Here is a 27,189-nt window from a genome sequence, read left to right as displayed (position 1 = left end):
TGGAGCACCCACGGGGACACATCTCGAAGAACCATCGTTACTACGGTGAGTAACTTCTCTTTTCATAATGAGGTACTTAAGGGAGGTAGTGGCTAAAGGTTCAAATGGGGCTCTGGGAGAGTTTTGCAGGACCAAATCTAGACTCTAAGGTGGAGGAACAGGTTGATGAGGAGGATACAGGTTGGCCAGACACCGCCCTATCATTGATGGTATGCCTGAAAGCTGATATTGCTGTGAGGTGCCCTTGAAAGATAACAGTGCCAATCCCATTTACTTCAAGTGTACGAGAAAGTCAAGGATGACGTGTATGGGAACCACTGAGGGAGCCAGGCCCTTTGAGGAGCATCAAGTTGTGAACCTCTTCCATTTGGACAGGTAAATATTGCGGGTAGTGGTCCTTTTACCATGCATTAGTACCTGTTTGACCTGTTCAGAACAGTATTGCTCCAAGGTGTTTGAGCCATCTATCAACCAAGCCATGAGGTGAAGATTGTGTGACTGCGGTGCAGCAGCGACTGCCTCTGGAATTGGTGAATGTGCAACAATCTAATATGAGTGACCTTGTACTTACCAGGGGCCACTGAGGATATCTGGTAAGTCGGGAAGTGGGTAAGAAGGATGCAGACACATTCGTCTCAGGAACAGGAACTAGTGCTGTCTGGCCCATGCTGGGGCTATCCAGATCAGCCTGGCTCTATCCAGACTGGCCTTCTCTAGGACCTGAGTACCACTTTAAAGACTAGCAAAATAGTGTATTAGGTGAGCTTTCGTGGGACAGACCCACTTCTTCAGGCCATAGCCTTCAATAATACACATAACACATAGTCTTCAATAACACACATAACACCACTGGTCATCACCTACAGCCCCCAGCTTGGACCACTGCAACGAATTATTAAAGACCTACAACCTATCCTGAATCAGGATGCCACACTCCAGAAGGCCCTGGGTGACATGCCTGTTCTCTCCTACAGACAACCTCCCAACCTCATGAGGATCCTCACCAACAGCCACGGTCTATACCCCAGGAATACCAGTCCTGGAACCTTTCTCTGCAACAAAGCCCGCTGCCAGCTTTGTCCACATATCTTCTCTGGAAATACCATCACTGGACCTAACCAGGTCACTCACAGAATCACGAGCACTTTCTCATGCTCCTCTACTCACATCATATATGCCATCATGTGCCAACAATGCCCAGATGCTTTGTATATTGGACAGACTTCTAACTCCCTCAGACAAAGGGTCAATGGGCACAAAACAGACATCAAAACACTCCAGATCCACAAACCAGTTAGTCAACATTTTAATGGAATGGGGCATTCTGTCAATGACCTCAAGGTATGTGTGTTACTGAAGAGGAATTATCGCACCGTTCTGGAAAGGGAAACAGCCGAACTGGCTTTTATATTCAAATTCGGAACATTAACACATGGTTTAAATCATGATGGGAACTTCCTGAGTCACTATAGGGGCTCGTCTGCATACTTGGCTCAGTCTAATTCTTGACCTTCCCCCACACCCTTCCACTCTCTGATTTGCTCACCTTGATTATCTTTTTCTGATTTGTCCTCCTTGCTTACTGTTTTTGGTTCTCTGTGCCTTAAATATTGAGTCTGTTCTGGTCTGGCTATGGTCTAAAGAAGTGGGTCTGTCCCACGAAAGCTCACCTGATAAATTATTTTGCTAGTCTTTAAAGTGCTACTTGACTGCTTTTTGTTTTGATAGTGTGTAGACTAGCACGGCTTCCTCTCTGTTACTATTCTAGGACCTGAGGTATGAGGTGTGTGGCAGGGAAGAGCATAGAGGACCCCTCCAACTGAAAAGGAAGACATCTCCCAGGGAGCCTGGGCCCAGTCCCACCCTGCAACAACAACGAAGGCATTTTCTGGTTTTGAAGGTGGCAAAGAGATCGATGTGGGGACGGACCCACCAGTGGAAAACTACCTGGAGAATATTGGTGCGGAATTCCCACTTGTGGTCTGGTGCATATTGCCTGCATAACAAGTCCGCTGTGGTATTGTTCACTCCTGGCAAGCGTGAGGCCATTAATATTAGATTGTTGCATATTCATTGTGATGGGGTTTAGGGGTCCCCATGAACTGCACCCTGTCTGCTGGCAGGAGTGACTTTCACTTAGCAGGTACAACAGGAGGTTTATTAGGCAACAGATGCCCAGTTTCTCATGGAAGCGTCAGTACAGCAGTCAGACAGTCATTCCAACCTGTCCTGGGGAGAGGAGCCCGAGGGGTGCCCCTCTGGGGTGTAGCTTTTGGCTGGCTGCCTTCCAGCTCCCTCTCCCCCTAGCCTCTAATTGCTGCCCCCCCTCCGATTCAAAACCAGCTCAGCTCCACCCTCCTCTTTGTTCAGGGCTGAGGTGTTACCTGGCAGCCTAGGTTATAGCCCCAGGGTCATCCTTAGCCGCTGGAAGCTGCTTTGCTTGTCTCACACATGCACTCCCCCCACTCCATCACATTCATCAATTCCAGAGGCAAATTGCTTCTGCACAAAGAGAGAGAGATCTCGCCCCTCCTTGGTGACTGATATAGTTACATGGTGGCAATACTGTCCATGAATATTCTCACTGTAGAATCACAGGTGTGACTTAAAAAGCGTTTGCATGCATTGAGGACTGCCCTCAATTACAATATGTTTATGTGGAGAATTGACTCGTTTGGGGACCGTCATCCTTGTATCAAGATTCCGCCCCATAAGCTCCTCACCCGTGTAGGGAAGCATCCATCGTTAGCTCAAAAGAAGATTGCCCCAGCTCTTCCACCATTGTAATGATTCTAGGATGCGATCTAGTAGTGACAACACCTTGTGGACGTGGTGTGTGTTGGATGTATAGACTGCTGCCATCCAATGCTGTAAACAGCGAAAGTGAAGCTGGCATGTTGAACTACATATATGGTGGCAGCCATGTGGCCCATCAACTGTAGACAAGTTTGGATAGAAATTGTTGGGTTGTGGCTCACGATATTGATAAAGAGTCTGAATGGCATGAAAATGCTGGAGGGGCAGATCGAGTCTACTGAATTCATAGGAGTTGGATTAGTTTGCATTGGTTCAGTAACTGACTCCTGTTCATTTATGATGAGACTGAGAGATAAAATGGTACACTTCGCAACATGAATCATATTGTGTGTCTGTGTGTGAACGACCTTTTAGGAGGCAATCATTCAAATAGGGAAATATTATGACTCCCCAATGGCGAAGGTCCACCACCACCATAGCAAGTGTCTTAGAGGATGCTATGGGGGCAGTCGAAAGATTTCAGTAAGACTCGATATGGAAAATGGTCATCGCCCACCATAAAGCGCGGAAAACATCTGTGAGCAGGATGAATGGTGATGTGAAAATAGGCATCTTGCAGGTCAAAGGCTGCAAACCAATTGCCATTGTCTAATACAGGAATGATGGAAGCAAGAGTGACCATCTTGAACCGTTGTTTGTGAAGGTATTGGTTCAAAGCTCATAGGTAGAGTATCGGTCTCCATCCACTGCTCTTTTTCTTGGTCAGGAAGTAACGAGAATAAAATCCTCTTCCTCTGAACTCTTCTGGTACCCGTTCCACAGCCCCTGTGGAAAGGAGGCAATCCAGTTCCTCTCTTAAAAGCGTCTCATGAGATGGGCCCTTGAAGAGGGGAGGGGTGGGAGGAGGAACGGAGAGGAGGGTGATGGTATATCCTGACGCAACTATTTCCAGGGCCCAACAATAGGTATGTGGTGTGAAGGGGGTGCAGGGAGGGCTGTGGGAGGTACTATGGCAGGCGGCTACAGGATGTGGGGGAAGGTGGTCAGTCACTGCCTGGGTAAGGAAAGAAAGGGTGCCCTCAACTTCACTCCAGGCCTCCCACTCCATCTCCATCCACTCCCCTCAGTAGGGCATTTTGGATCTGCAGGGTGGCCATGTCAGGCAGGTGCTCTTTGCTCCTGTGTTGATGGCAGGTGGGCTTCCTGCCATGGAACGTTGCAGGTGTGGGATGTGGGGATGTCACAGCTTCCTCAGCGTCTGAGGCTGTGGGGCTCCCCAGCACCTGCACAGTGATATTCTGGGATGGCAGAGCTGTGGAGAAGGGGAGGCTACAATCTGTGTGCCCTGTGACATGGGCCCAAGGGCCATGCCCTGCACCCACCCTGAACAGCCCCTCCACTCTGCTGCCCCGGTGTCCCTTTTGGGGTTGCCATGTACCGGGGTTCTCACATTGGTTCTGCGGGCGTGCTCTGCCCTCCCCCTGCCCTGTACCCTGACGTGTGGCTGATTGTGGTACTGTCCACAGGAGCAGGATGCTCAGTGCCCCTCCTTGCCGTCTCTGCAGGTGTCTGATGTGCATCTGGCCCGTGGCCGTATTGCCAGCCTGCTGGCTGGCTGTGGCATAGTTGGACTCCCTCTCCTCATGCCTTTGGGTGCATGATACGTACCTAAGGGCACCTCCATGAACTCAGGGGAAGCCCTGGTCGATGTCACCTGCCTGAAGGAGCCAGACGGGATGACGATAACTAGGTCACCCTCGCTGGATCCTTCCTTCTCTGATCTAGGCTCGGACTCCTGCTCCCAAGGAGGGGATGCCATTGCAGAGGCTTTGGGCTGGTCCTCCACCTCTTTATTGGGCTCCTGTTCAGGCACTGCAATGTCCTGCACTGTAGTTGGGGGGATTTCCTCCTTGGCCTCAAGGAGCCAGTCTGAATCCTCATAATGAGGGCAGGTTGTGGGTGCCCCCTGCCCTCCCGTGGCAGCTCGCATCTCTGGCTTTCACATGGGCCTGCCATAATTCTTTTACTTTTGACCGCACCTGGTCAGGGGTTCATGGTGGCTGCCCCCGTGCGGTCAGGCCAGCTGAGAGGCAGGCAAAGGCCACAGCATTGCGGCGCTGCCCAGTCGTCTGCAGGAGAACCCCCTACACCCCCCAAAGGCCAAGAAGTTCCAACATCTTGCCCATGGATCAGGAAGGGGCCCTCTTCTTTATGCCCTCCTGGGAACCCCCTTCCCCCCACACTGGCTCAGTGGGTGACCCTGGTGGGTGCCCAGCTCCTGGCCACAAGGACAGAGCAAACGTCAGCACAGCGCAGCAAAGCAGAATCTTTGTGTGCTGCTGACTTGCTTGTACCTGTGCAGCTGAAAGCACACTGCAGCTTTAAGACCTGGCCAGACACTGGGAGTACACAGCTTTGCACGCCAGCTGGCCGCCACCACGGAGGACTGCTCTTTCAAAAGAGCAGCGTGCGTAGGGTCTGCACATGGTTTCTTTAGAAAGAAGCTTTTGAAAGAGGGGGCTCCTGCAACAGGAGTGGAAGAGCACTTTTGTGTGTAGACACTCTAAACAATTTTGAAAGAGCAGTTTCTTTTGAAAAATACTCAGAACATACTTAGTGTAGACATAGCCCAGGTGTCAGAGTGAGGAAAAGCCTTGCCAGTAGTCCTTAAACAATAAAGTGCAACACCATGATACACAGCTAGAAGACACAGGCAAGCTTTACATTTTGCCTCTGCTTCTTGTTCATGGCTCTTCTGCTGTTTGAAGGGCGAGGCTTGAAGTTACCAGAGCAGTAGAGCTCTCTGAAGAGTTGGGCCAGCAGGTATAACTGTTCTTAGTGCCCTGAGTTTGGCTGTAGGAAAGGGCCCCTGCGAGCTCTCCTGTGGAGGTATAGCAGTGAGGCATTCCCTATATCCTGTGTATGAAATCTGATGTGGTTCAACAAGGAGAAGTGTAGAGTCCTGCACCTGGGACGGAAGAATCCCAAGCATTGTTATAGGCTGGGAACCAACTTGCTCAACAGCACTATGACGGAAAGGGACCTAGGGGTTACGGTGGATGAAAGGCTGAACATGAGTAAACAGTGTGCCCTTGTAGCCAAGAAGGTTAATGGCATACTAGGGTGCATTAGGAAGGGCATTTTGAGCAGATCCGGAGAAGAAGTTATTCTCTATTCAGCATTGGTGAGACCACATCTGGAATATTGTGTCCAGCTTTGGGCCCCCCGGTATAAAAAGGATGTGGATTTGCTGGAGCAGGTTCAACAGAGGGCAACAAAAATGATTAAGGGGCTGGAGCACAAGACCTATGAGGCCAGGCTGAGGGATTTGGTCTTTAGTTTACAGAAGAGAAGACTTAGGGGTGATTTAATAGCAGCCTTCAACTTCCTGAAGGGAAGCCCTGAAGAGGAGGGTGAGAAACTGTTCTCAGTGGTGTCAGATGGCAGAACAAGGAGTCATGGTCTGAAGTTGAAGAGGGAGAGGTGTAGGTTAGATATTAGGAAAAACTACTTCACCAGGTGGGTAGTGAAGCATTGGAATGCATTGCCTAGAGAGGTGGTGGAGTTTCCATCCCTCGAGGTTTTTAAGTGCTGGCTTGACAAGGTCCTGGCTGGGATGACTTAGTGGGGGTTGATCCTCCTTGAAGCAGGGGGCTGGACTAGATGACCCTCGGCCATGTCTACACTAGCCCCAAACTTCGAAATGGCCATGCAAATGGCCATTTTGAAGTTGACTAATGAAGTGCTGAAATGCATATTCAGCGCTTCATTAGCATGGGGGCAGCCGCAGCACTTCGAAATTGGCATGCCTCGCCGCTGCGCGGCTCGTCCCGACGGGGCTCCTTTTCGAAAGGACCCCGCCTACTTCAAAGTCCCCTTATTCCTATGAGCAGATGGGAATAAGGGGACTTCGAAATTGACGTGCCTCGCCACTCGTTCCGATGGGGCTCCTTTTTGAAAGGACCCCGCCTACTTCGAAGTGCCACAGCCGCCCGCTTGCTAATGAAGCGCTGAATATGTATTTCAGCGCTTCATTGGTAAACTTTGAAATGGCCATTTGCATGGCCATTTTGAAGTTTGGGGCTAGTGTAGACACAGCCCTCCTGAGGTCCCTTCCAGCCGTGTGATTCTGTGTCCAGGGCTACAGAACACAGCTGGGTCCTGGTTCACAACAGCCTGCTGCCATAACAGCAATGTGCTACAGCACAGAGTTTTGTAGCTCTGTTTTGCATTCAGGAGTTGCCTCTGCACTTCTGTCATCTTTGATGCAGTCTTTGGTCATAGCTATGCTGTCCCTGGCAGTTGCAGTGCTTTGAATCCAACAAAGAGAAGTTACTCACTTGTGTAGTAACGATGGTTCGAGATGTGTCCCCGTGGGTGCTCCACCGTAGGTATCGGGCTCGCCCCACTGCCGCCGATCTGAAACTTCTAGCAGCGTCCATCGGGTCGCGTATACGCCGATGCGCGCCGCTCCCCCGTGCGCTCTCGGGCACATGCGTGATCCGGTCCCCGCCAGTTCCTTGACCAACCGGCCCAGATGCTCCTGAAAAAACAACGGACAGAGATCCAAAGCGGGGAGGACGGGCGGGTGGTGGAGCACCCACGGGGACACATCTCGAAGAACCATTGTTACTACACAAATGGTACACACAAATCTTTCTTCTTCGAGTGGTCCCCGTGGGTGCTTCACCATAGGTGACTACCTAGCAGTGACCCCAAATAAGGAGGTGGGTAATTGAGTCATGTGCAGCTCGCCCTTGAGAGGATTGCTGTTGACAGACATGTATCCTCCTCGAACACCTGGTGCATGGCATAATGCTTGGTGAAGGTGTCGTAAGAGGACCAAGTTCCTCCGGCGCCGGGGACCTTGGTGCCGCTGCACGCAGTGCCGCGTGGATAGCTTCCTCCGGCACCCTTTGGCCCCGTTCAGGGTGCCCCTCCTCCAGTGCCGTCGGTGCCGCAAGGGGCGGTGCCACGTGAGTCTGCGCCACCAGCTCTGGTGCTTGCCACGTTGGCGCCTGCGGTGCCCTCCGTGCAGACTGCTGATCAGTCAGAGGCCCAAGCGCACTCCTATGCGCTGCTGTATCCCCGCTATGAGCAGCCAGGGGGTCAGGGCCCTGTGTTTCGTTCATCCTGCTCGCTGGTGTTACCAGCAAGGATCGAGCTGGAGAGAGCTTCCTTTTCTTTTGCACTGAGGAGGTTAGAGAGGCCGCCTTCCTCTTGTGCACTCTCGAGGGCCCCTCTTTCTGGGGCTTCTCCGGTGGTTCAGGCTGGAGGGCCTTATCAAACAGGATCATTTTTAGTCTCATTTCCCTGTCTTTCCTGGCCCTGGCTGTAAGCCTAGCGCAACGAGAGCACTTCTGAGTAACGTGAGCCTCTCCAAGACAACGAATGCACTCGCCATGCCCGTCTGAGGCAGGCATGGTCTCGCGGCGTGACACACACCTCTTAAAGCCCTGCGAAGACATCTCTGCTGCGGCTTGTAAGTCTTTAAATGTTAATAGAGTACTTATCGGCTAATGAAGTCTTTAACCAAATAATGTTCACAGCCTCCGGGGGTAGCGGACCGCCAAAGGCAGCCGCCTGCGTCCACTGTTCTCCCCTTTGTTCCTCCCTTCTTCCTTTTTTTTTTTTTTTAGCACAACGGTTTGAACAGTGAGAACACGACTAACTACTAACAACTAATAACTATCAAAAATAACCACAGTTTCTCTTTTGTGTGTGTGTCAGGCATTGGAGCCAGAGCAAATTCCATCTGCAGCCACTGGCGGTTGAGAAGGAACTGGCGGGGACCGGATCACGCACGTGGCTGAGAGCACGCGGGGGAGCGGTGCGCATCGGCGCATGCGCAACCTGACAGACACTGCTAGAAGTTTCCGATTTGCGGCTCCGGGGCGAGCCCCACACCTACGGTGAAGCACCCACGGGGACCACTCGAAGAACATTATTTGCCATGTCTGCAATCTCTGGTGAATTCCTGTCTGTTTAAAACTGCTACTATTTTACTGGGCAGGAGGAATTGGGATGGGGTGGGGTTGCATCTTTGGTTTGGTTTTTGGATTCTGAGGTGATGTGCACGAAGATATCATGAGTTCTGTTCCTTCCCTGCCCCGACTCCCCACTTACCCCCTTTAGGTTAGCCAGCTACTCAGTCATTGATAAAGGCCCTGTCCTTGAAGATCTGGCCGGCAAAGGTGCTATGGCTGTGGAAGTATTTAGAAGAGAATACAAAATTCACGGGTGGTGATTATTCATATTCTAAGGTAGTACTTTTAGTTCGCATTTCTGACTTTCTCTCCCCGAGAGTCTTCCTACCTTGGGGGAGCCATAGAGATGATGAATAGTGTTTTCTGTAAGCTGTGCGCTTGCATGGCTGCCCAGGAGAGATTCCAGTGGGCTCAGCTGATTAGCAGAGCACCCTCAGCTAGGGTTTTTTCCTACTGGTGGTGCACACTTGCACAGGCCTCAGTGTAAATAGAAAAAATTATTCTGCACAGGGATGGAAAAGATTAGAGGGAACGTTGATGGTGAGGTGAGTGTGCTTTGAGATTTTTATCTGTGCTGTTCATTGGAGGTAGGGGGACAGGCTGGTTTGGGAATTATGTTCAGTCTGAGGGTGGTCAGGAAGTGTGTTCCCAGTCTGGCTTTGCAGTTTTATTGCATCTTGGAGGTTTTGCTGCCAGAAGGGGTGCTTCCAGGAATGAGCAGGCTAGTAGCCTTTCTGTATCCCCTTTTGCCTGTTCTGACTCTTGATGCCAATACACTGAAGCAGGAGAGCAGAAGGCAGGGAATTGCCTTATTCAAAAAGGCAAAGGATAGATGAGTGAGGTGCTCGGTGAAGTTATTCACCATGATGATCCCACTGAGAAGTGCTGCACATGTGGAAGGAAGTTGTGAGCTATATCCTGCAGCTGTTCCTCAAAATATCAGGACAAAAATTGTGCTTTATCTGCCCTGCAGCCATGCTAACAGGTCAGAGGGGGAGGAAAAAAAGTTATGCAATGATTGTCTGATCCCTGGTCCCAGTCTTCCTCTGTGTAAGCCTTGGAACAGCCACTAAGCTTTGCTGTCCCAAATGTAAAGCTTTCGTTCAACACATTGCTTGTATATCTTGATAGGGAACTGCCATCTTTGTAACTTTATAGGTATACAATTGCCACGTCTCTCAAGCAGACAGGGAATGCTAACCAGCCTTCTTTCCCTTTAAACACTGTCTCAGTAAGCTTGTGCATTTTGCACTAGACTATTCCCATTATTTGAGTCTGCTGCAGGACTGGGAGAGTCTGGGGCTGGGCCCTGCTGCTGGCTGCCGTCTGAAGATGGGGAGCAGGATTGTGGGATGGGTGTGGAAAGTTGGGCAGGACAAACTGTGGAAGGGGAAAGGAAAAATAGGGAAACTAAGGCATGCCTAGGAGCCAGAAGCTATTAGAGAGTATTCCCACATTGTCTCACTAGCCCAGGTTTTGTACAAATGTATTTCTGAGAGGCTGTAATTTGTGGTTGGGCTTCAGGGTTTTCGTTATTAACAGTCATCATTAAAAGTGTGCACATGAGGCTGTACCCTGGTCTATTCTGCTATAAAGGTGCCTTTTACCCGTAATCCTTCCCTTATAAGAATGGCTAAGATGCTATAAGCAGTTATACAGAGTAACTGTATCTGCCTTAGGGCTTCTACCAATGTTGTTAAAACAGTAGAACATCTGTGACTAGCCAGGGTTTTGCAAATTACCTTGGGATCTGTTGCAGAACAACTTACCCTGAGCTGACAGCTTGTTTTGGCTTTATCTCCTGCTCATGACAGTTGCTATGGAAAAATTGGTGATTCAGAGGGTGTATAAACACCAGGTTCAAGGCAAATTGGAAGAGGAGACATTCACTCCTAACCCTTGTATTCTTCTTTGGATGCCTGCCTCTACTGACCGTCACTTCTCTGTCCTCCCACCCCTGCTCCCCCCGGATGCTGTTTGTCATAGTCTTATGTCCACTTTCAAACACGCACGTGCACATACGCGCAAAAAATCAAGGTCCAGCAGCAGAATCTGGGAATGCTACAGCGATGAGCTGTTCAGGGACAGGGGAAAACTGCCAATCGGCAGCAAGTCCACTAGCCAACCAAAGGTTGAGTTTCAGGCTTGGAAGGCTGGTCCTGTGTGGGTTAGTGGTCTCCAGCTGGAACAATGGTGATTGATATGAGCAGAGTTGTAAAGCAGCAGGAAAATTGTGGGGAGATGCTGAAGAATCGAGGCAGGAGCTGATGAAGGTGTGGATACGTGTCTGAGCTGCAGGGGCAGAAAGGAAGGGTTGGAACCCCAGTATGTCATGGAGAAAAAAGGTTTGGATTTGGCAACATCCTGGAGGTGTGAAACATGGCACAAGTTAGATCTACCAAGGGGACTCAGGTTCAGTGCAGAAGTTGGCTGGCTGAGGTGTCCTGCTGCTTAGAATGACCCTGAGTGGGTCACTGAGAAGAAGGATCAAGAAGCTTGAGGCACAAGTTAGGCTCTCATCCATCCTCATTCACAACCTTGAGTAAAGTCCTGCAGCTCCCCCTACACTGGATGGGGGAGAGAAGGGCATGAGAATGGGATCCACAAAAGCCAGGGCATGACCTGCAGGAGGCTACCTAAGCTAGCCCACAGGGCATGCTGAAGAGAGGGGTCTGGCCTGAGCCCTGCCCCTGAAAGGGATTTAGCTGCCTCACAAGTCAGAGGAAGGTGCCTGGTTCTGGTTGGGATTCAGTGATGAACCCCTTCTTGGGGTAGGTTTACCTGACTGTAGGGGGCGCCTTTCTCACAACATCCAGCAGTTATGGTGACTTTCCTCTGTGGTCCGGTGGGTGTGAAGCAGGGGTCTTCGCCCTGACTTGCCCTCTCTGTATGCAACAGCCCTAAGTATGGGGCTGTAGGATTAGCCTCAGTCTGTCTCCTACAGGTGGAAATTTAGGCACATACCGGGGTAGAGGGCAGCTGAGCGGAGGCTTTTGGAGGTAAGCATCTCAATCCTGTCCTGGTGCAATCTGGATGAACAAGAAGATGATGATGGAGGAAGAAGAGCATTCAGAAGGTCAGTCTTCACCATGCTGAAGCTGAATGCCCAGCAGCCTAGGTGGTAGGATACTTGGAAGAGGGCAGCTGTAATGGAGGGAAAGATCAGGGTTAAGGGAGTTGTCATTGACATAGGTGGTAGCTGAAACAGCCTAAGCAGATAAGGTCTCTCCGTAACAGAGTACAGAGGAGAAAAAAGGATTATAATGAAGAATAGTGTTTGGAGAAGTAAAAATATAGGTATGGGGTGACATAGGTGGGGGCTTGGATGGGGGGGGTCACATGCACCCCCTAACTAGCCCCCCCTTGCACCATCAGCACCACAATTCTGGTGAATGTGGGGCTGATCCTGCCCCTTCCCTGGCTATAGCTTGCAGTTCTTGGGCTGTGCTACTATGGGGGAGGGGTCGGACCAGCCCTGCTCTCACTGGAAGTGATGCAGAGCTTCTGCAGGAAGAAGAGGGCAAAGCAAGCACAGGAAAGGGGTGGAGCTTGGGCCAGGTTGCAGGGTCATGTGGCTGGTCTCTCCTCCCCAGTAGCCACTGTACAGGAAGGGAGGAGCAAGAACATTAGGGGTCCTGGAAGTAGCAGCTGGAGGAAAATGGAAAGTATCAAAATTCTTAGTGTTCTCCATGAATGCTATTCACAAGCTTCCTCTCAGCTGTCATCTTCCCCTAGCTCCTGAGGGTTTACTGTCCTCAGCCTCTTCTTTCTACCATAGCTGTTCTCACACTGGCTCAGTACATGCCTGCTTAGTCAGCTCAGTGCTGTGCTTGACAGACAGCTTTTCGTCAGGACAGAGTAACAGTGTAGACTCATGGAGAACTACAGTCAGGGTGCCCTTCAAGGAAGGGCAGGGCCTATTCCTGCCTTTCATATAAACAATGAAAACCAGAAAGTGACATATCAGATTCTGATATGAACATGCAAAACATTGTTGCAAATGCAGTTGTTTGCACCAAGTCTTGTGTAAATTGGGCCCAGTGAGGTGTCTATTGAAAGCTTATGATTTGCTGATTGTTTATACTGCTCATATGTATGTATACTTTTTGTATTTGAAGTTGAGTATTGGCTATGTACTTGTATTTCAAATGATTGCTTCAGACACACCTCAACAGAAGGTGTGGCTAACCGCCTGCAAAAGTATGAGAGGTAGCCGAGTATCTTCGAAAACAAGAAGTCTGACGAAACGGGTCTTTGCCCATGAAAGCTTACACTCCAAAATGTTAGCCTGTAAGGTGCCACAGGATGACTTGTTGCTACTGTGAAAGGTTTGCTTGTTAAGTGAGTACTTGACTGACAGTGGACCTTACATGGTGCCAAGTCACATCTTTGTTCACAAACAGCAAACCAGCATGTAAGCCATGGCTTCCAAAGGGAGGGACTAAGTCATGCACGGGCAGGTGACTTGTTCATATGACTAACTCCATCTTGGGCATGCTTTCACACAAGGAGAACAAAGGAATTCTTTACACCTGGGCAAGGATATAAATACGGCCCTGGTGTTCCTCTATCTTGGACTTCATTCCAGCTAATCACTTCAGGAGCATCTTTGCTATGAACAGAGCCTGGAAGGATTGATGACCTATCCTAACAAAAGATTCTAGCAGAAACTTTAAGAGTTTATTTCATCACTGCTACAAGCCTGCCCCATGAACTTTGTGTTAGGGTATGTAATTTGATTTAGCCATTTTACTTTCAACCTAGTCTTTAAAATCTAAAGATTTATTAATAAAGGATTGGTACTATGGCTGGTCCTTCGGGGACTAGGAGAACCTGCTCAGATTTGATGAGTGGCTTTCATAACCTCATCTGAGTAAGGAGGGGTAGTGAGTGTGGCATAGAAGGCAGGGTGGCTGGAGCCAGCCATTGTGGCTGAACAGAAGTGCTCTTTGGCTGGTTTGGTTTGCCTGAGTGGAGGAACCCCAGTCCTGGGCCATAGGTAGCCCTATCTTTACCCTGACTTGACCCTCATGGAAGTGCCCCAGAGAACCTACATCACACTGGACTGATCAGTTCTAGTATCTGGGGGGCCAGGTCCTGGAAGAGGGCAAGTTTGAATGTGAAATACAGTCCTGACAAAGAAGCTGGAAGAGTGTGGAACATGACCTCAGGAGTTGTGTAAGCCACAGACTGTGAAGGTTCACTATACAGAGCAATGGTTCTGAAGCCTAGGCTATGAAGAGACTGCAAGTTAAATGTCTGCAGGGGTTTGTGATTAGTCGTCTCACAATAAAAGACTGTGAAACTAAGATTTTTAAAATGGAAAGCATTAGGGTGAAGGTCAGTCTGTCACGTGGCTGACAAAAACATAAGAAGCAATCTTTGCTGTTTTAGATATGTATAAAGGAAGATAGCATGGCAGGAAAGGGCAATAGAGACCACCAGGAAAGCTGAAGTGGTGTATGGATTGCAAGGGGCTAAGCCAGTGGAGTAGCTGGGGCAGGTGAAGAAGGCAAAAGCATAAACAACTTAACCCCCACTGATGGGCTAAGTAGAAGTAAGGGAAGAACAAGAAGAATAAAGGAGCTGAATTAAAAAGGTACCGTCTAGACAGAAATGTAGTATTGGGAGAATAGGATGAGACCAAAACTCATTCCTCTCTGGCTACACTTCCCATCCATCCTGGACCATGGCCTTCAAGGAACAGGAGGTGCTGCTACCATGCACTGATGCAGCATGTTGTCTGTCAGCTAGATCGATCCAAATTTCATAGAAAATAAGCATCAGAGACCAGTGCATGGTTTGTGAACACTTTTGGAGGCAGGTAAGTAGGGCCCTGCATGGAAACAATCTGTAACAGCAGCCAGAAAAATGAGCCATGGATATCCACATCCAAGTTTGCAGAGACAGTGAAGTGTGGACATAAAGAGCAAATCCATGGATATGTACAGCTGTACAGGTGAGGCTTTGCTTCTGGTATACATAAACTCAGTGTATCATCCAAACAGATGCTTTAGGCACAACTGGCATTGACACCATCTGAATAATGGGCCTGGAGAGGCTTGGGAAGTTATGGTCTCATGAATTTGTTTCTCTCTTAGCCACATCTACTACTTGAAAAGGAGAAGGACCAAACATAAAGCTTTAGCATTTTGGCCTTTTGCAAAGCAAGTCAGGGGGCAGCCATCTGGTTCTCAGAGTGACCTTTTCCCCACCTGAGTGACCTGATCCTGAGAGAGAGAGAGAACACCTACATCTCTCTCTGATTCAGGATTTGTGTAGCTATGACCTAAACTGCAGAGACAGTGGACAACTAAGCAATTATGATGGAGGGTAGGGTTTAAAATAAAGAAAGGTGGTAGAAAGACACCTCTCTCTCAGCTTCTTGCAGCAAACTTACCATGATTCCACCCATTCTGACTGTAGCATTGACCAGAGATGTACAAATGGTCATAGCTGGATCCCTTGTAACTGTGTGTAGGACGCTAGGCCAGAGGTACTACTGGCTGTTGTGCGTGGCTCTGCCATTCACACTGTTACCTGGAGGAAGTTATAGCCTGGGATAAGTAACTAACATGGGGGGGGGTGACAGTAGGTATCCAATGTTGCAAAAACTTTAAAGATTTACTATTTAGTGGCACTTTAATCACAAGTAAAAGAACAAATCATCAATACAATTTTTAAGTCGTGGTGTAGGTTTTTTCTGCTTGAACAACCTAAATATTTCACATTGCAACCATCAGTATTGCTGTCTTCCTGCATTAGTGCACTGATAATCCCCAAGGAAAAGAAACAGCAACTATTAAAGGAATAGATCTGAGTGGGAGAAGGGTGTGCTGGCACTAGACTAGTGCTGAGGCTCACAAAATGCTTATGATTAAGAACAAAACACATCCTACTTTCATATACTTGATTTTACTGTCAATGATTGAGATTTTCCAATGACACAAACATCTTCAGATCTGAGCTTTAAAGTCATGCCTATAGAAATTTAAAAAAGAGTAAGTCACTTTAGCGGTAAAGAAACACTGATTTCCCCAACACAGGCATGTTCATTAAAGAATGTAATTCTTGCTGTGAAAGTAGAGTATTAGAAGATAGACTCAGAGGGGTAGAAGAGTTCAGTTCTAGTCATTATAATGGACACAGGATTACTTTACAGAATGTTCACATGGAAGTGTTACACAATTCTTCATGCTCTCAAGCTACAGCCCCTACATTCTAATGCAAGATTTAAAGCTACCTACAGGCTGGCTCCTTAGGTAGTAAGGGCTAGTCAGATGGAACAACAAGTAAAACTGTGACCTCTAGTGGAGAGAAAAAGACTAAAGAGGAACCTAATACTGGCTGAAAGAAGTGAGTAGGTTAAAAAAAGGGACATAGACTCAAGGAACAATGCTTCCAGGTTTGTCTGTTCCACTAAAGTAGTAGTGTAAGCCAGCTGTGCTGTTTTATCAAGCCTGTAAGATAGACTTGTACAATCCTATAGACAACTAAATTGTTTCAACTACATAGGGAAGTGTCCATCTCATTTTCAAATCTCAAACATTAAGGTAGAGCATAACTGATGCAACCTCTGGGTTCTCTCACATTTAGGTTTAGTGTGATGGTGACTAATTTGTGATCCTTTCCTGAAGCATTAAAAAAAATGACTGTTTTTAAAACATCTACTACCTTTTCAAAACAGGCATGTGTAACCCTGAATAGTAGTAACTATTGGACTAAGATTATGCCCTGTCAATGCAGGATTGTATTAAAAATAATCAGACTGGTTTAAGTACAGCATCTTGTCCCCCCATCACATAGTATTGAGTGCCTCCCAACGACTTACAGTAAATTAACAATTTCTCCTTTTTTTAAACATGTAGGATAAAAAAGTTGGTTAGGTTTTGTGTGGCTATAAAGATGGTTAGTGAAGGCTGGGGAATGAAGTTTGCATTTAGTTCTTAGGATGCTGGCTAGCTCTGGTCCTCCTTACCTGCTGCAGGAGTAATCTATAGAACCTGCAAGAAGTAGACAAAGAATGCCTCCCATATTGACAAAACTCAGTGGTTTTGCATTCAGTCCAGTGACATCAAGGTGTTGTGGAGATCATACTGTCCAGGAGGCAGATGCAGTGGGGCTCAGGGAAGTAGATTCAGTGACATGGAGAGCTTTATATATCTGGATAGTGATGCTGAACTGGACTCTTATTAGGGGTGACAAATCACTGGAGGGAGAGTTCTCAGACATTTGGAAAGCAGAGGAGCTGCGTACCATTGAGACCCTTTTTGAAGTTTTTAGCTTCTTTCCTAGGCATGAGTTAGGAAAGCCTAGAGATCATCAGACCCGTTTTTTTATGCATAAGGCCAGTAAGATAGTTTACCTTTTGGCCAGACAGATTCATTAATTCCAAGGAAGAAGACACCATTGTAATCCAAACTCTTTTATAAGGTAGGTCAGTGTTTCTCAACTTAAAAAAAAAAAAAACAAAAAAACCCTTTTTCAAACAACACTAAGTAGCCCCAGTATCTAAAAACTTTTCTTCCATTGTAACATTTTGTTTAAACTTAATTGTAAGTGCTTGGCTGGAAGAAATTATCTACAGGCAGTAAACCTGCCATTGTACTTATGATCATGCAAACAAAATATTAGATGAACATAAAATAAGTCCTTTTATTCATAAAAAAAGTAGAGAAAGTGAGTTAGTGTACCCACTGGCAGATCTGTGTACCCCAAGGGTAAAAGGTACACTTAGTTGAGAAACCACTGATGTAGGTCGTAGACCTTCCCCAAATAATTCCCAGAACGTATCTTTTAGGAACACACCATCTGGATTGAAAAAATGGCCAATGACTGAAACTGCACCATGACCTGTGGTCAATTGTTACAATTAATTACACTCTATTTAAAAAGGTAAATCTTATCTGCTCCAAATTTCTTGTTTTATGCTAGATTGAAGAGCTTGTTCCTCACATGTAGCTGAAAGGGTGACTTGACCGCCACTTAAACAAAGCAGCAGAAAATGTTGCACTTTAAAGACTAACACTGGTTTATTTGGTAATGAGCTTTCATGGGACAGACCCACTTTATCAGATCACTCATTTCCAATAGATTCACATTAAGTACAGAGGACCAAAAAGAATTGCAATAAAAAATGACAAATCAAATGGGGGGGGGGGGTGGAGGGGGGGAATGTTAATCATCCTGAGAAATACAAGCATCAAAAGGAAGGGAAGCAGTCTTTGTAATGTGAGGTAAGTGACCTCTCTGTTCATACCACATGTGAATGTGTCGAATTTGAATATGAACTTCAACTCACACATCTCACTCTAACCTGTTTTTCAATTCTTTATGCTCTAGGACACAAATTCTGAGGTCTTTAACAGAACGGCCCACTCCATTGAAGTGTTCACTGACCGGCTTATGTGTATTGAGTTTCTTAATGTCTACTCTGTGTCCACTTATTCTTTAGCAAAGGTTTTACCCAGTCTGTCCAACATACATAGTGGCACGGCATTGTTGGCACATAGTGGCATATATAATGTTGCTGAAAGTGTACAAGAATGTGTGCTTTTGATCTCATTAACATGGATAGGTCTAGTGATGGTATCCCCATAATAAATATGTGGATAATGGTGGCAGCAGGGTTTGTTGCAAGGAAATGTTCCAGGAGTAGTATTACTGTGGTGTAGCCTGTTTTTGCTGGTGAGAATGCCTCTCAGTTTAGGAGGTTGCCTATAAGAAAGGACAGGCCTGTCACCTAGGGCCTTCTAGAATGTAGCATCTTGATCCACAATAGGTAGAAGAGAACAACAAGAAGTCTTGTGGCACCTTACAGACTAACAGATATTTTGGAGCATAAGCTTTCATGGGCAAAGACCCGCTTCATCAGATGCATGAGGCATAGGTAGGTTTTTAATGATGCATTGCAGGGGTTTGAGTTAAGGGCTATAGATAAGTGGTGTCCTGTTATTGATCTTCTTGGGCTTATTTTGAAGTAGCTGGATTCTGCGTATTTCTCTGGTCCTGTCAATTTGTTTTTTTTTTGTTTGTTTGTTTTTTTGTTTACTTCTCCCAGTAGCTAATTCAGTTTTATAAATGCTTGGTAGAGGTCTTGTAACAAAAACGTTATCCTAACATTTTTATGGCTGACTTAAGACAATTCCTTAGCGCTCGTCCTGTTACCCCTCCTTTACTTATGCTACATCGGTGACATCTTTATAATTTGGATACACGGTGAAGAGACTCTAGAAGAATTCCACAGAGATTTGAACAACCTGCATCCCACCAATCTCAGCCTTGACTATTCCCCACAAGAAAAATTTCCTGGATACCACAGTACAAATCACTGACAGCCACATCGACACCACTCTACTGGAAACCCACTGACTGCTACACTTACCTGCATGCCTCTTGCTTCCATCCAGCTCACACCACACGATCCTTCATTTAGTCAAGCCCTTACATACACTTGCATCTGCTCTGATCTTAATGACAGACAAAAAACTACAAGACCTCTACCAAGCATTTATAAAACTGAATTACCCACAGGAAGTAAAAAAACCAAATTGACAGAGCCAGACGAATACCCAGAAACCAGCTGCTTCAAGATAGGTCCAAGAAGCTCAAACAGAACACCACTTGTCATCACCTATAGCCCCCAACTCAAACCCCCTACAATGCATCATTAAAAATGTACAACCTATTCTGGATCAGTATGCTACACTCAAAGGCCCTAGATGACACCTTGTCCTCTCCTTCAGACAGACAATCTCCTAACCTGAGAAAATACTAATCCTGGAACTTCTCCTTGCAACAAACCCCACTGCCAACTTTGTCCACATTTCTTCTGGGGATACCACTGGACCTAACCATGTTAGTTACAAGATCAAAGGCACATTTTCATGCACTTCCAGCAATATTATATATACCATTATGGACAGACTAGGCCAAACCTTTGCCAAAGAATAAATGGACAAAGGGCAGATATCAAGAAACTCAATACACATCAACTGGTCAGTGAACACTTCAATGGAGTGGGCCACGCTGTTAAGGATCTGAGAATGTGTCCTAGAGCATAAAGAATTTAAAAACATTTAAAGAGAAATTGGTGGTTGGTGTTCATATTCAAATTCAACACATTAACACGTGGTACGAAGAGAGACATCAGTTACCTCACCCATTACAAGGGCTGCTTCCCTTCCTTTGGTACTTGTCAATTATCCTGCCTGAGATAATTACATCCCCCCAGCCTCTCTCCTTCAATCCTGTATGATTTGCCAGTTTACTGCGTTTTTGTTTTTTTTTTTGGTCCTCTGTACTTAATGTCAGTCTGTATTGGAAAGGAGATTGTTCTAATGAAGTGGGTCTGTCCTACGAAAGCTCATCACCAAATAGATCACTATTAGTCTTTAAAGTGCTACATTTCTGCTGCTTTGTTTTGTTGAAGTGCAGACTAACAAGGATACCTCTCTGTTACTTGACCACCACTACCTAGTCTTTGAGCTGCTGGAGTATCAATTTAACAATGAGGCATATTTTCTAAGCCTTTAGTCACTCATGACTTTAGCAAAGGACAGATCTACATCTTCAGCTAGTGTATTTCAATGCCACAAACATTTGTGAATTTATCTCCCAAGTGTGATTTCATACAACTTTTAGGCAAGGTTAAGATTGAGAATGAGAATACACTCCCTGGCTGTTCAACAAGATTGTACACTGATGTCTGTTTCAAGCCCTAGAATGACAGCAGTACAGAAATCAAAATATTAGTATAGACTGGCACATTCAGAGGCAACCATGGAATAACCACCATGTTGCTGTTTTAATTCTGGAAAAACCAGAGTCTGACTGGACAGAACAGAAATGCAACTCAATGCTGTTATCTTGTAGCAAATTTCCCTTCTGTCTACTAGTGCATAGTGTCAAGTACAATTGGCTTTGTTCTAGGGCAGTTCACAGGATAATCCTATTAAAACATTTAACTCAGACTACACACAGGCAAGGAAGTTAAAATGCAGTGTGAAAAGGTGGTTTTGTTTTAGTTTGAAGATTAATTTTTTTTTGAATATTGGGGTCTATATTCTCAGGCTGACCATTTCCATAGAAGGAAACTTCAGAGGGAACCAATACTAGATGGTTTAATTAGTCTTTTGCAGTATATGCAGGCTGGACAACAACTTTGCACATCAGGACCTCTGTGGTCCTCTAGGTTTGCCCTGTCCAAGTATGGTTTGCTATCTTTCAGGTCCCAGTGTGTACACTCCTGCACCACACGTTCCCTATGAGGCAGGTGAGATGGGCTAGTGGTGTGCCCTGAAATGAATGAGTGCCAGCTATCCAGAGGGAATTCTTCTAAAGCTGACACCTCCACCAAGGCTACTTTTACAGCAAAGCCAACCCCCCTCTCCAAAGTAGACAGCCCGCTTGCCATAGGTACATCTGTCTTGTCAGCTATTCTTTTGCTGGAGGATTTAACACTATTGCACTGTCTGGGGTAAAAGTATTGCCAACAACAGCCATTCAAAAAGATGAAACCAGATTTTTAAAAAGAGGGTTTACTTGCTTTCTGGGTCTGCAGTATGCATTTCAGTTCACATCTCTCTCCTTTTGTCTGCAACCATGAGGTCTAATTTAAAAAAAAAGCAGATCCCTATCACTTATTTCCAGGAGATGGGGGGGAGGGCAAGAAGGGGACACTGCAATAAGTGGTATGCCCCCTTTAGCTCCATCTTCCTACGAAGGTTTGAAATTAAAGATGTGTGGTTCCTAGTTATTTGCATTTTACCCTGGAACCTCTCAGGATAACTGATTCTAGTTGGCTATGTGTAGGCTAGGAGTTGATTTAAAGCCTTCTCAAGGAATGAGTTTAGGTTATTCTTTCAGCGTGAACTAAAGGGCTAAATGCTTAAAAGCCATAGTTGTTCACCACAGGCGGGAGTGCCTTACAGCAACCAAAGGCCATTAGCACACTACACCATGCCCAGCACCTGAACTTGCTGTGGGGCCCACAGAAGTAGCAAAAGGTCTTTTTACTCTAAGAGAAACACAAGGCCAGGGTCAACCCCTTCTGGGTGCCATCACGGATGTGTGCCACAGCCCCATGTCCCTCACAGGGATGGCAATATCTTCTAGGACAAGGGTCAGCAACCATTCTGAGGCAGGGTGCCAAAATTTGATCTTCTGACTTCTATGGATGGTCCAAATGCCTGTGATGCTATGGCCACACTGTTGATGCTATTTTGGGATACAGTTGTATCTTGAAATAGCAACTCCGTGGCTGAACACTGCACTTGAAGTAGCAGAAACCTCAAAATAGCTCCTTATTCCAAACGTCAATGCTGTTTGGATGACAGAGTTCAAAATAAGGTAACTTGAACTACCTTATGCAATTTGTGTTGTGCAAATTGCATTAAATTATTTCAAATTATGGCTACAGTGTAGCCATAGCCTAATAGTCCTTTTTAAACAGCTTCATTAATAAATAAAACTGCAGAGCTTTATCATTAAGGTGGTGGTTGGTAGCATTAGCTGGCTTTGTGTTAATCTACAGGAGGCATGGCTGAGTAAACTCTCAACCGCATGGATGTAGGGGGGGACTGAGCTCCCACCTCATGTACTGATGAAAATCTGCTCACATGCTATTCTTGGCACTTGTGTTGGGGGTCGCTGACCCCTGTTCTAGGATAACTATAAGGGCTCACACACATTTATCCTTAGAACTGGTGGGGGAGCCTATTACCTCCTGCCACACAATAAGGTCCATGGTAAGATGCACTGGCAAGGCCTACCAAAGCACTGCATGTCTCAGCATGTGTCAGATTCTACAGCCTCTTACAGACATTACAAATTCTTTAAAATGGAAGCTGAGATTGATTTCATTGCATGAGTCCAAGAGTTGGTGCCTAGGCCTGTGTTTGTAGGGCCTGTGGCTAATTACAGGAGTCAGTACCAAACAAAAGCTGCGAGATTAAGTTTTTAAACTAGCAAGTGCTAGTCTATCAAATTCTGGTATCTTCCAACTAAAGCAGGGGCAGTTGTTAAACCAGGGTTTGTTTTCCTGAATATACTATGCCTTTTCAGTAACTTTCCCGGTTTTAGTCTCTTAATGGGTTTCACATTAGAGTGTTAAATCTTTTAGTGTTCTTTATGATATGGAAGAAGGTTTTATTTAAGCTCTAAGGAGGGAAACAGCATTTAGCCACCTCTGACCGAAGCCTCATCTTCATTAGCTGACAACTAAATTTATGGCACTAGCTGTGTGGATATAAACAGGTGTATAGTTATCTTTCCCTACTGAAAAACAATGGACAGTTTGAGTAGCTTGTCAAATTGGGATGGCTATTGCTTCAAGTACAGAGTGGTGATGAATGCCCAGGAAATAAGCCAAATTATCAAGTGTATCAATGTAGAACTTCAAAGATGTTACTAGTGTTGTGAATATAGATACGGTGCAACACTGGAATCTTACATACCCCAAATAGGCTCAATGTACTGGAAACACTGCTTGGATATTAACATCTGGGAAATTAATGGTTTACAATCCTCACTGTCTTTTCTTACCAAGATTCACAAGAATAGTTCTGAGGCACTGAGCAATAAGTTATAGATGTGTATGCGGCACGACAAAGCTACATTACAGTTCAGTTACTAGAAAGAAATAATTTACGTTTATATTTTCACTTCTGAATTGTGTACAGTATTGTAAACGTGATAGTAATTTTAGCATCAAATTCTAGTACATGCTGGTGTTCAGACTTTATGGCAAATTGTCTTCATATACAAAAGCTATGTCTGAACTGACTACGTATTATTTGAAGCTGAGCTGCAAGTTTAACATAAAAACAGTCCTCTAAGTCTCCACACAAGATTCCTGCAACAATCTCAGATAAACCACAAAACATCAGGGTTAAACTTGTTCATTCTGCTTTGTTGTAGGGTTTCAGGCAGACTTGCCATTGGAGAACTAAAGAGTTCATGGACTCTTTCAAAAGCTAGAAAATTTGGTCTAACTATATTAAGAAAGCAATACCAAATGTATTAACCCACATAAGTAATTCTTACAACTTCAATCTATCCCTTCAAAAGGCAGGAACAATTTAGTAACTCAACACACAAGACTGTTAACCCAGAACTTCCACGGTATTTAAGCACCTAAACACTTCTGAGGATTTGTGCCTTAGTGCTTTCTTTATGGCTGGCCTGCACCATTCCTCCACTGTTGTAAGTTTTGGTTTTTTTTTAAATCAACTGAGCAATAGCATGATGCAATACCATAGTGTAAATGTAGTTAAAGGTATTATACTATGTATAGACAAGCCCTTGGTGTTGTAAGTATCACTTCATGATAAACTCACATTCTTTCCACATTTTAAGGTAAAGTATTATGTATTAACTTTTCTGAACTGCTAATTTTGATTCCCTGCCAGTTGGCACTAAAATTAAATATAGTTGCACATGAGGCATAAACGTCACACTCCCAGGCAAGGAGTTAAAAAGTAATCTCCTTTTTTCCATCCTTCTGATTAGGAGATCCAGGATTTAACACTATAGCAGTATTTCAAATTCCTAAAATGAGAAAACAAGGGGAGGACTAGAGAAAAGAATCAAGAGGCTTTAATTACAGAACAAGTATTTCCACTGAACAGCTTCAGTTAAGATTAGTTGGCATATATAGTTGGTGTGCTTTGCTGTTATTTAAATACACAAAGTACAGTGCAAAAGAGCATCAAGTTTTCTGAAGACACGTAGCCCTTCTATTACAACGACTTAATGCTGTACCAAACTAGTTGAAGTCTTCCTATAAAGCTGGTTCAAAAAAGCTTGCCATTTCTAATGTAACATCCAGCACAACTGTAATTCCACATGGGACATGCATTCTAGCTACAGCTACCTCTATGTCCTGCTACTCACTACTGTTGCCTTGAAGGTTTGATATTTTGGTGTTAGAATGTTAATATAGTTTTAAGCAACACCACAAACTGCATTTCAGCTTTGCAGGAACTTAGCTGAACTTCACTTCACTTCACACTAGTTCAAACTTAATTTACTTAAATTAATTATTCAATGCTCTGCCAACCTAAACTTGAAATAGGCTGGGGCAGGGGGGGGGAGAGGGAGAGGGAACTTGCAAAACTATCATCTACACATCCATTTCACTATCTAGCCCCTCTCACAAAGAGAGCCTGAAAAAAAAAATCTACACTGTTTTATTGCAATCCATACACTGGTTATGTCAAGGGTCAAATACAACAAATATTATAATGCAATTTTACATTTATTAAAACTACAGTTCAAAGCACAAATTTACACACTAAATACAATGAACATCTCTAATGAATTCACACTAGTCTCCCACTGACATTTGATATATCTAGGTGAAAGACAACTTTACAAGACTTTCCAACAGAAATCCTTAGTATAAAAACTGTGTACTTGTATGTAAACTGTTTAACTGAGAACCCAAGTGATGGGTTTCCATCTCAACTAAGTCATCCATTTTGTTGCATATTTTATTTAAACGCTCAGGGGTTGAATATGCTAACAAGTTTAAATTTGAACGCTTATCTTACCTGCCCAACCCCAGTGAATTGTAGTTGTAGCTGGTTTTGCCTGGTCCCAATTAGCTATTACTAATTTTCTTTTTCAAGTTTTGAAGAGAATGAACTGAATTCAAGATTGTTCCATTTTAATTCCAAAGTGGAATGTTGACCAGACAAACTACAGGCTTGCAACTGCAAGTCTACATAAAGCGTTACTGCCTGTTTAAGCTGTAGTGGAAAAGCTGTCTTCCGGGCTCAGCTGAATGCAAGAAGGCACAAAGAAGAAGTTCTTCATCAATGTGTCTAAAGTAATTCCAGCATCTTGCATCTCATACCTACAGCAGAAAGTACAACAGAGGTATGTTCAGGAACAACAGACATAAGTTTTGAAGTTGTCATGGTAGCTTAACATTGGAAACCAGCATTAAGCTCAGTATTCAGTCCAACAAAAATTATTTAGCAGAGTATGAATTAAGTTCCTAGTCTCTACTTCAGCAGTACACCCATCCCTCGTTTAGAGTACTGTTGAGTCCTCGCTAAAATGAGGGACATGTATACCCACCTATGTTCACTAAATGACTGAACTTCTCCTGCTAATATGAGCAAGCCACAGGGTGCCTGGCTGGGAAGTGGGTTGACCTGCACCCCCACCCCTCATAGCCCCAAACTGCCCCCAGTCTTAGAACCCCCCTGCAGCCCTAAACTTACCCATCTTAGACCCCCCCATCCCTAAACCACCCCCAGCATTAGACTTCCCCCCCACCACAGCCCTGAACACCTCCAGCCTTAGACACTCCTCCTCCCACAGCCTCTTCACTGGGGCTGCTAGGCTGGGTGGCTCCCTCAGCCCTCCTGCTCCCAGCACTAAGTGTTTACCTTATGCCTAGGTGCTGAAAGCTTATTGCTATCTCTAGTGAGAGATATTGCCTGAGGCAACAGTGTTAAACTGCAAATAGCTTCATTAACAGCCACATATCTAATGGTGACCCACGTTTGGGTCCCGACACATAGGCTGGGAATCCCTGTTCTACATACATACACTATATTCTATTTCTGGTGCCAAACTGTGCAAATAAATCAGAAAAATACCTAACTCAACCGGTTTATGCGAAGTTACAAGCACTTGGAACAAATCTCCTATGAGCAGAAATTTGGGAACCAATTGTGCTCATATAGTAAGGGATGAGTGTACTGGTGACTGTCACACAGGGTGTATTTATCGTAGCATTTCCTTTAACACACTGGCTGCTGCACAGAGACTGTCAGCAAAGCAATACCTACAACTGTATACATTCTACCACTGCCTTAAGTAAAAGGCTGCAACTTATGGTGTTACCTTTTTGTAACTACAACTCCCTTATCCAGAATTTGTAAAACTGGAACTCAATTAACCAGCACATCAGCCCCTGCCAGCTCTGCCCCTGGATTGCCGGAGGTTCAGGCTGAGGGCAGAGCCCTTTGTGCTGGCACAGCCCCACAGTGCAGCAAAGCCCGGGACCACTGGCAGGTCTCTGTGCTGCTGGCAGAGCCCCATGCACCAGTAGAGCCCAGGGCTGCCAGCAGATCCCCATGTGCTGGCCTTGCCCCACGCTGTGACAGCGCCCCACCCACCAGCACAGCTCCATACCCCTGTGGAGGTCTCCCAGACTGGGGCTGCCAGAGTTTCCCCAAATTGAGTGCCCTGGCCAGCTTTCCAGGGCAGGAGTTGCTGGTTGGGGGCTCCATGCCCCAACTAAAGGGCGGGCTGGGTCCCCTGCGGGGGATCCTGCAGCCACCTCCCTAAAGTGGCATTTTTGAATATTCAGCAACCTCTTGGATATGAAAGTTTACTGTATTTGTCCATATGCCCACATGTGTGGCCATCAGACACTTGCCTTAGCAGTACCCATAGGGCTGGCTATGGCCCCTTCTGGTGTGCTGTG

At 45.7% G+C, this 27,189-nt stretch overlaps 1 protein-coding gene and 1 long non-coding RNA gene across 4 annotated transcripts in view; one reads left to right on the top strand and one right to left on the bottom strand.

Annotated features, from left to right (window-relative positions):
- Nucleotides 1-27,189, top strand: part of LOC142009176 (uncharacterized) — an 86,951-nt gene that overhangs the window by 52,827 nt on the left and 6,935 nt on the right. For both annotated transcript variants that reach the window (XR_012644367.1, XR_012644368.1), the window contains exon 3: nt 8,488-8,726. This is a non-coding gene — a long non-coding RNA (uncharacterized LOC142009176). The remainder of the gene's footprint in view (nt 1-8,487; nt 8,727-27,189) is intronic.
- Nucleotides 24,327-27,189, bottom strand: part of AZIN1 (antizyme inhibitor 1) — a 63,117-nt gene continuing 60,254 nt past the window's right edge. For both annotated transcript variants that reach the window (XM_074986827.1, XM_074986828.1), the window contains exon 12: nt 24,327-25,602. In XM_074986827.1, coding sequence (XP_074842928.1) covers nt 25,491-25,602 — 112 coding nt within the window. In that variant the 3' untranslated portion in view covers nt 24,327-25,490. The remainder of the gene's footprint in view (nt 25,603-27,189) is intronic.

Source organism: Carettochelys insculpta, chromosome 2 (genome assembly GCF_033958435.1).
Source record: "Carettochelys insculpta isolate YL-2023 chromosome 2, ASM3395843v1, whole genome shotgun sequence".
In the NCBI taxonomy this organism is placed as follows: Eukaryota; Metazoa; Chordata; order Testudines; family Carettochelyidae; genus Carettochelys; species Carettochelys insculpta.
This window is presented reverse-complemented; position numbering and strand designations above follow the sequence as displayed.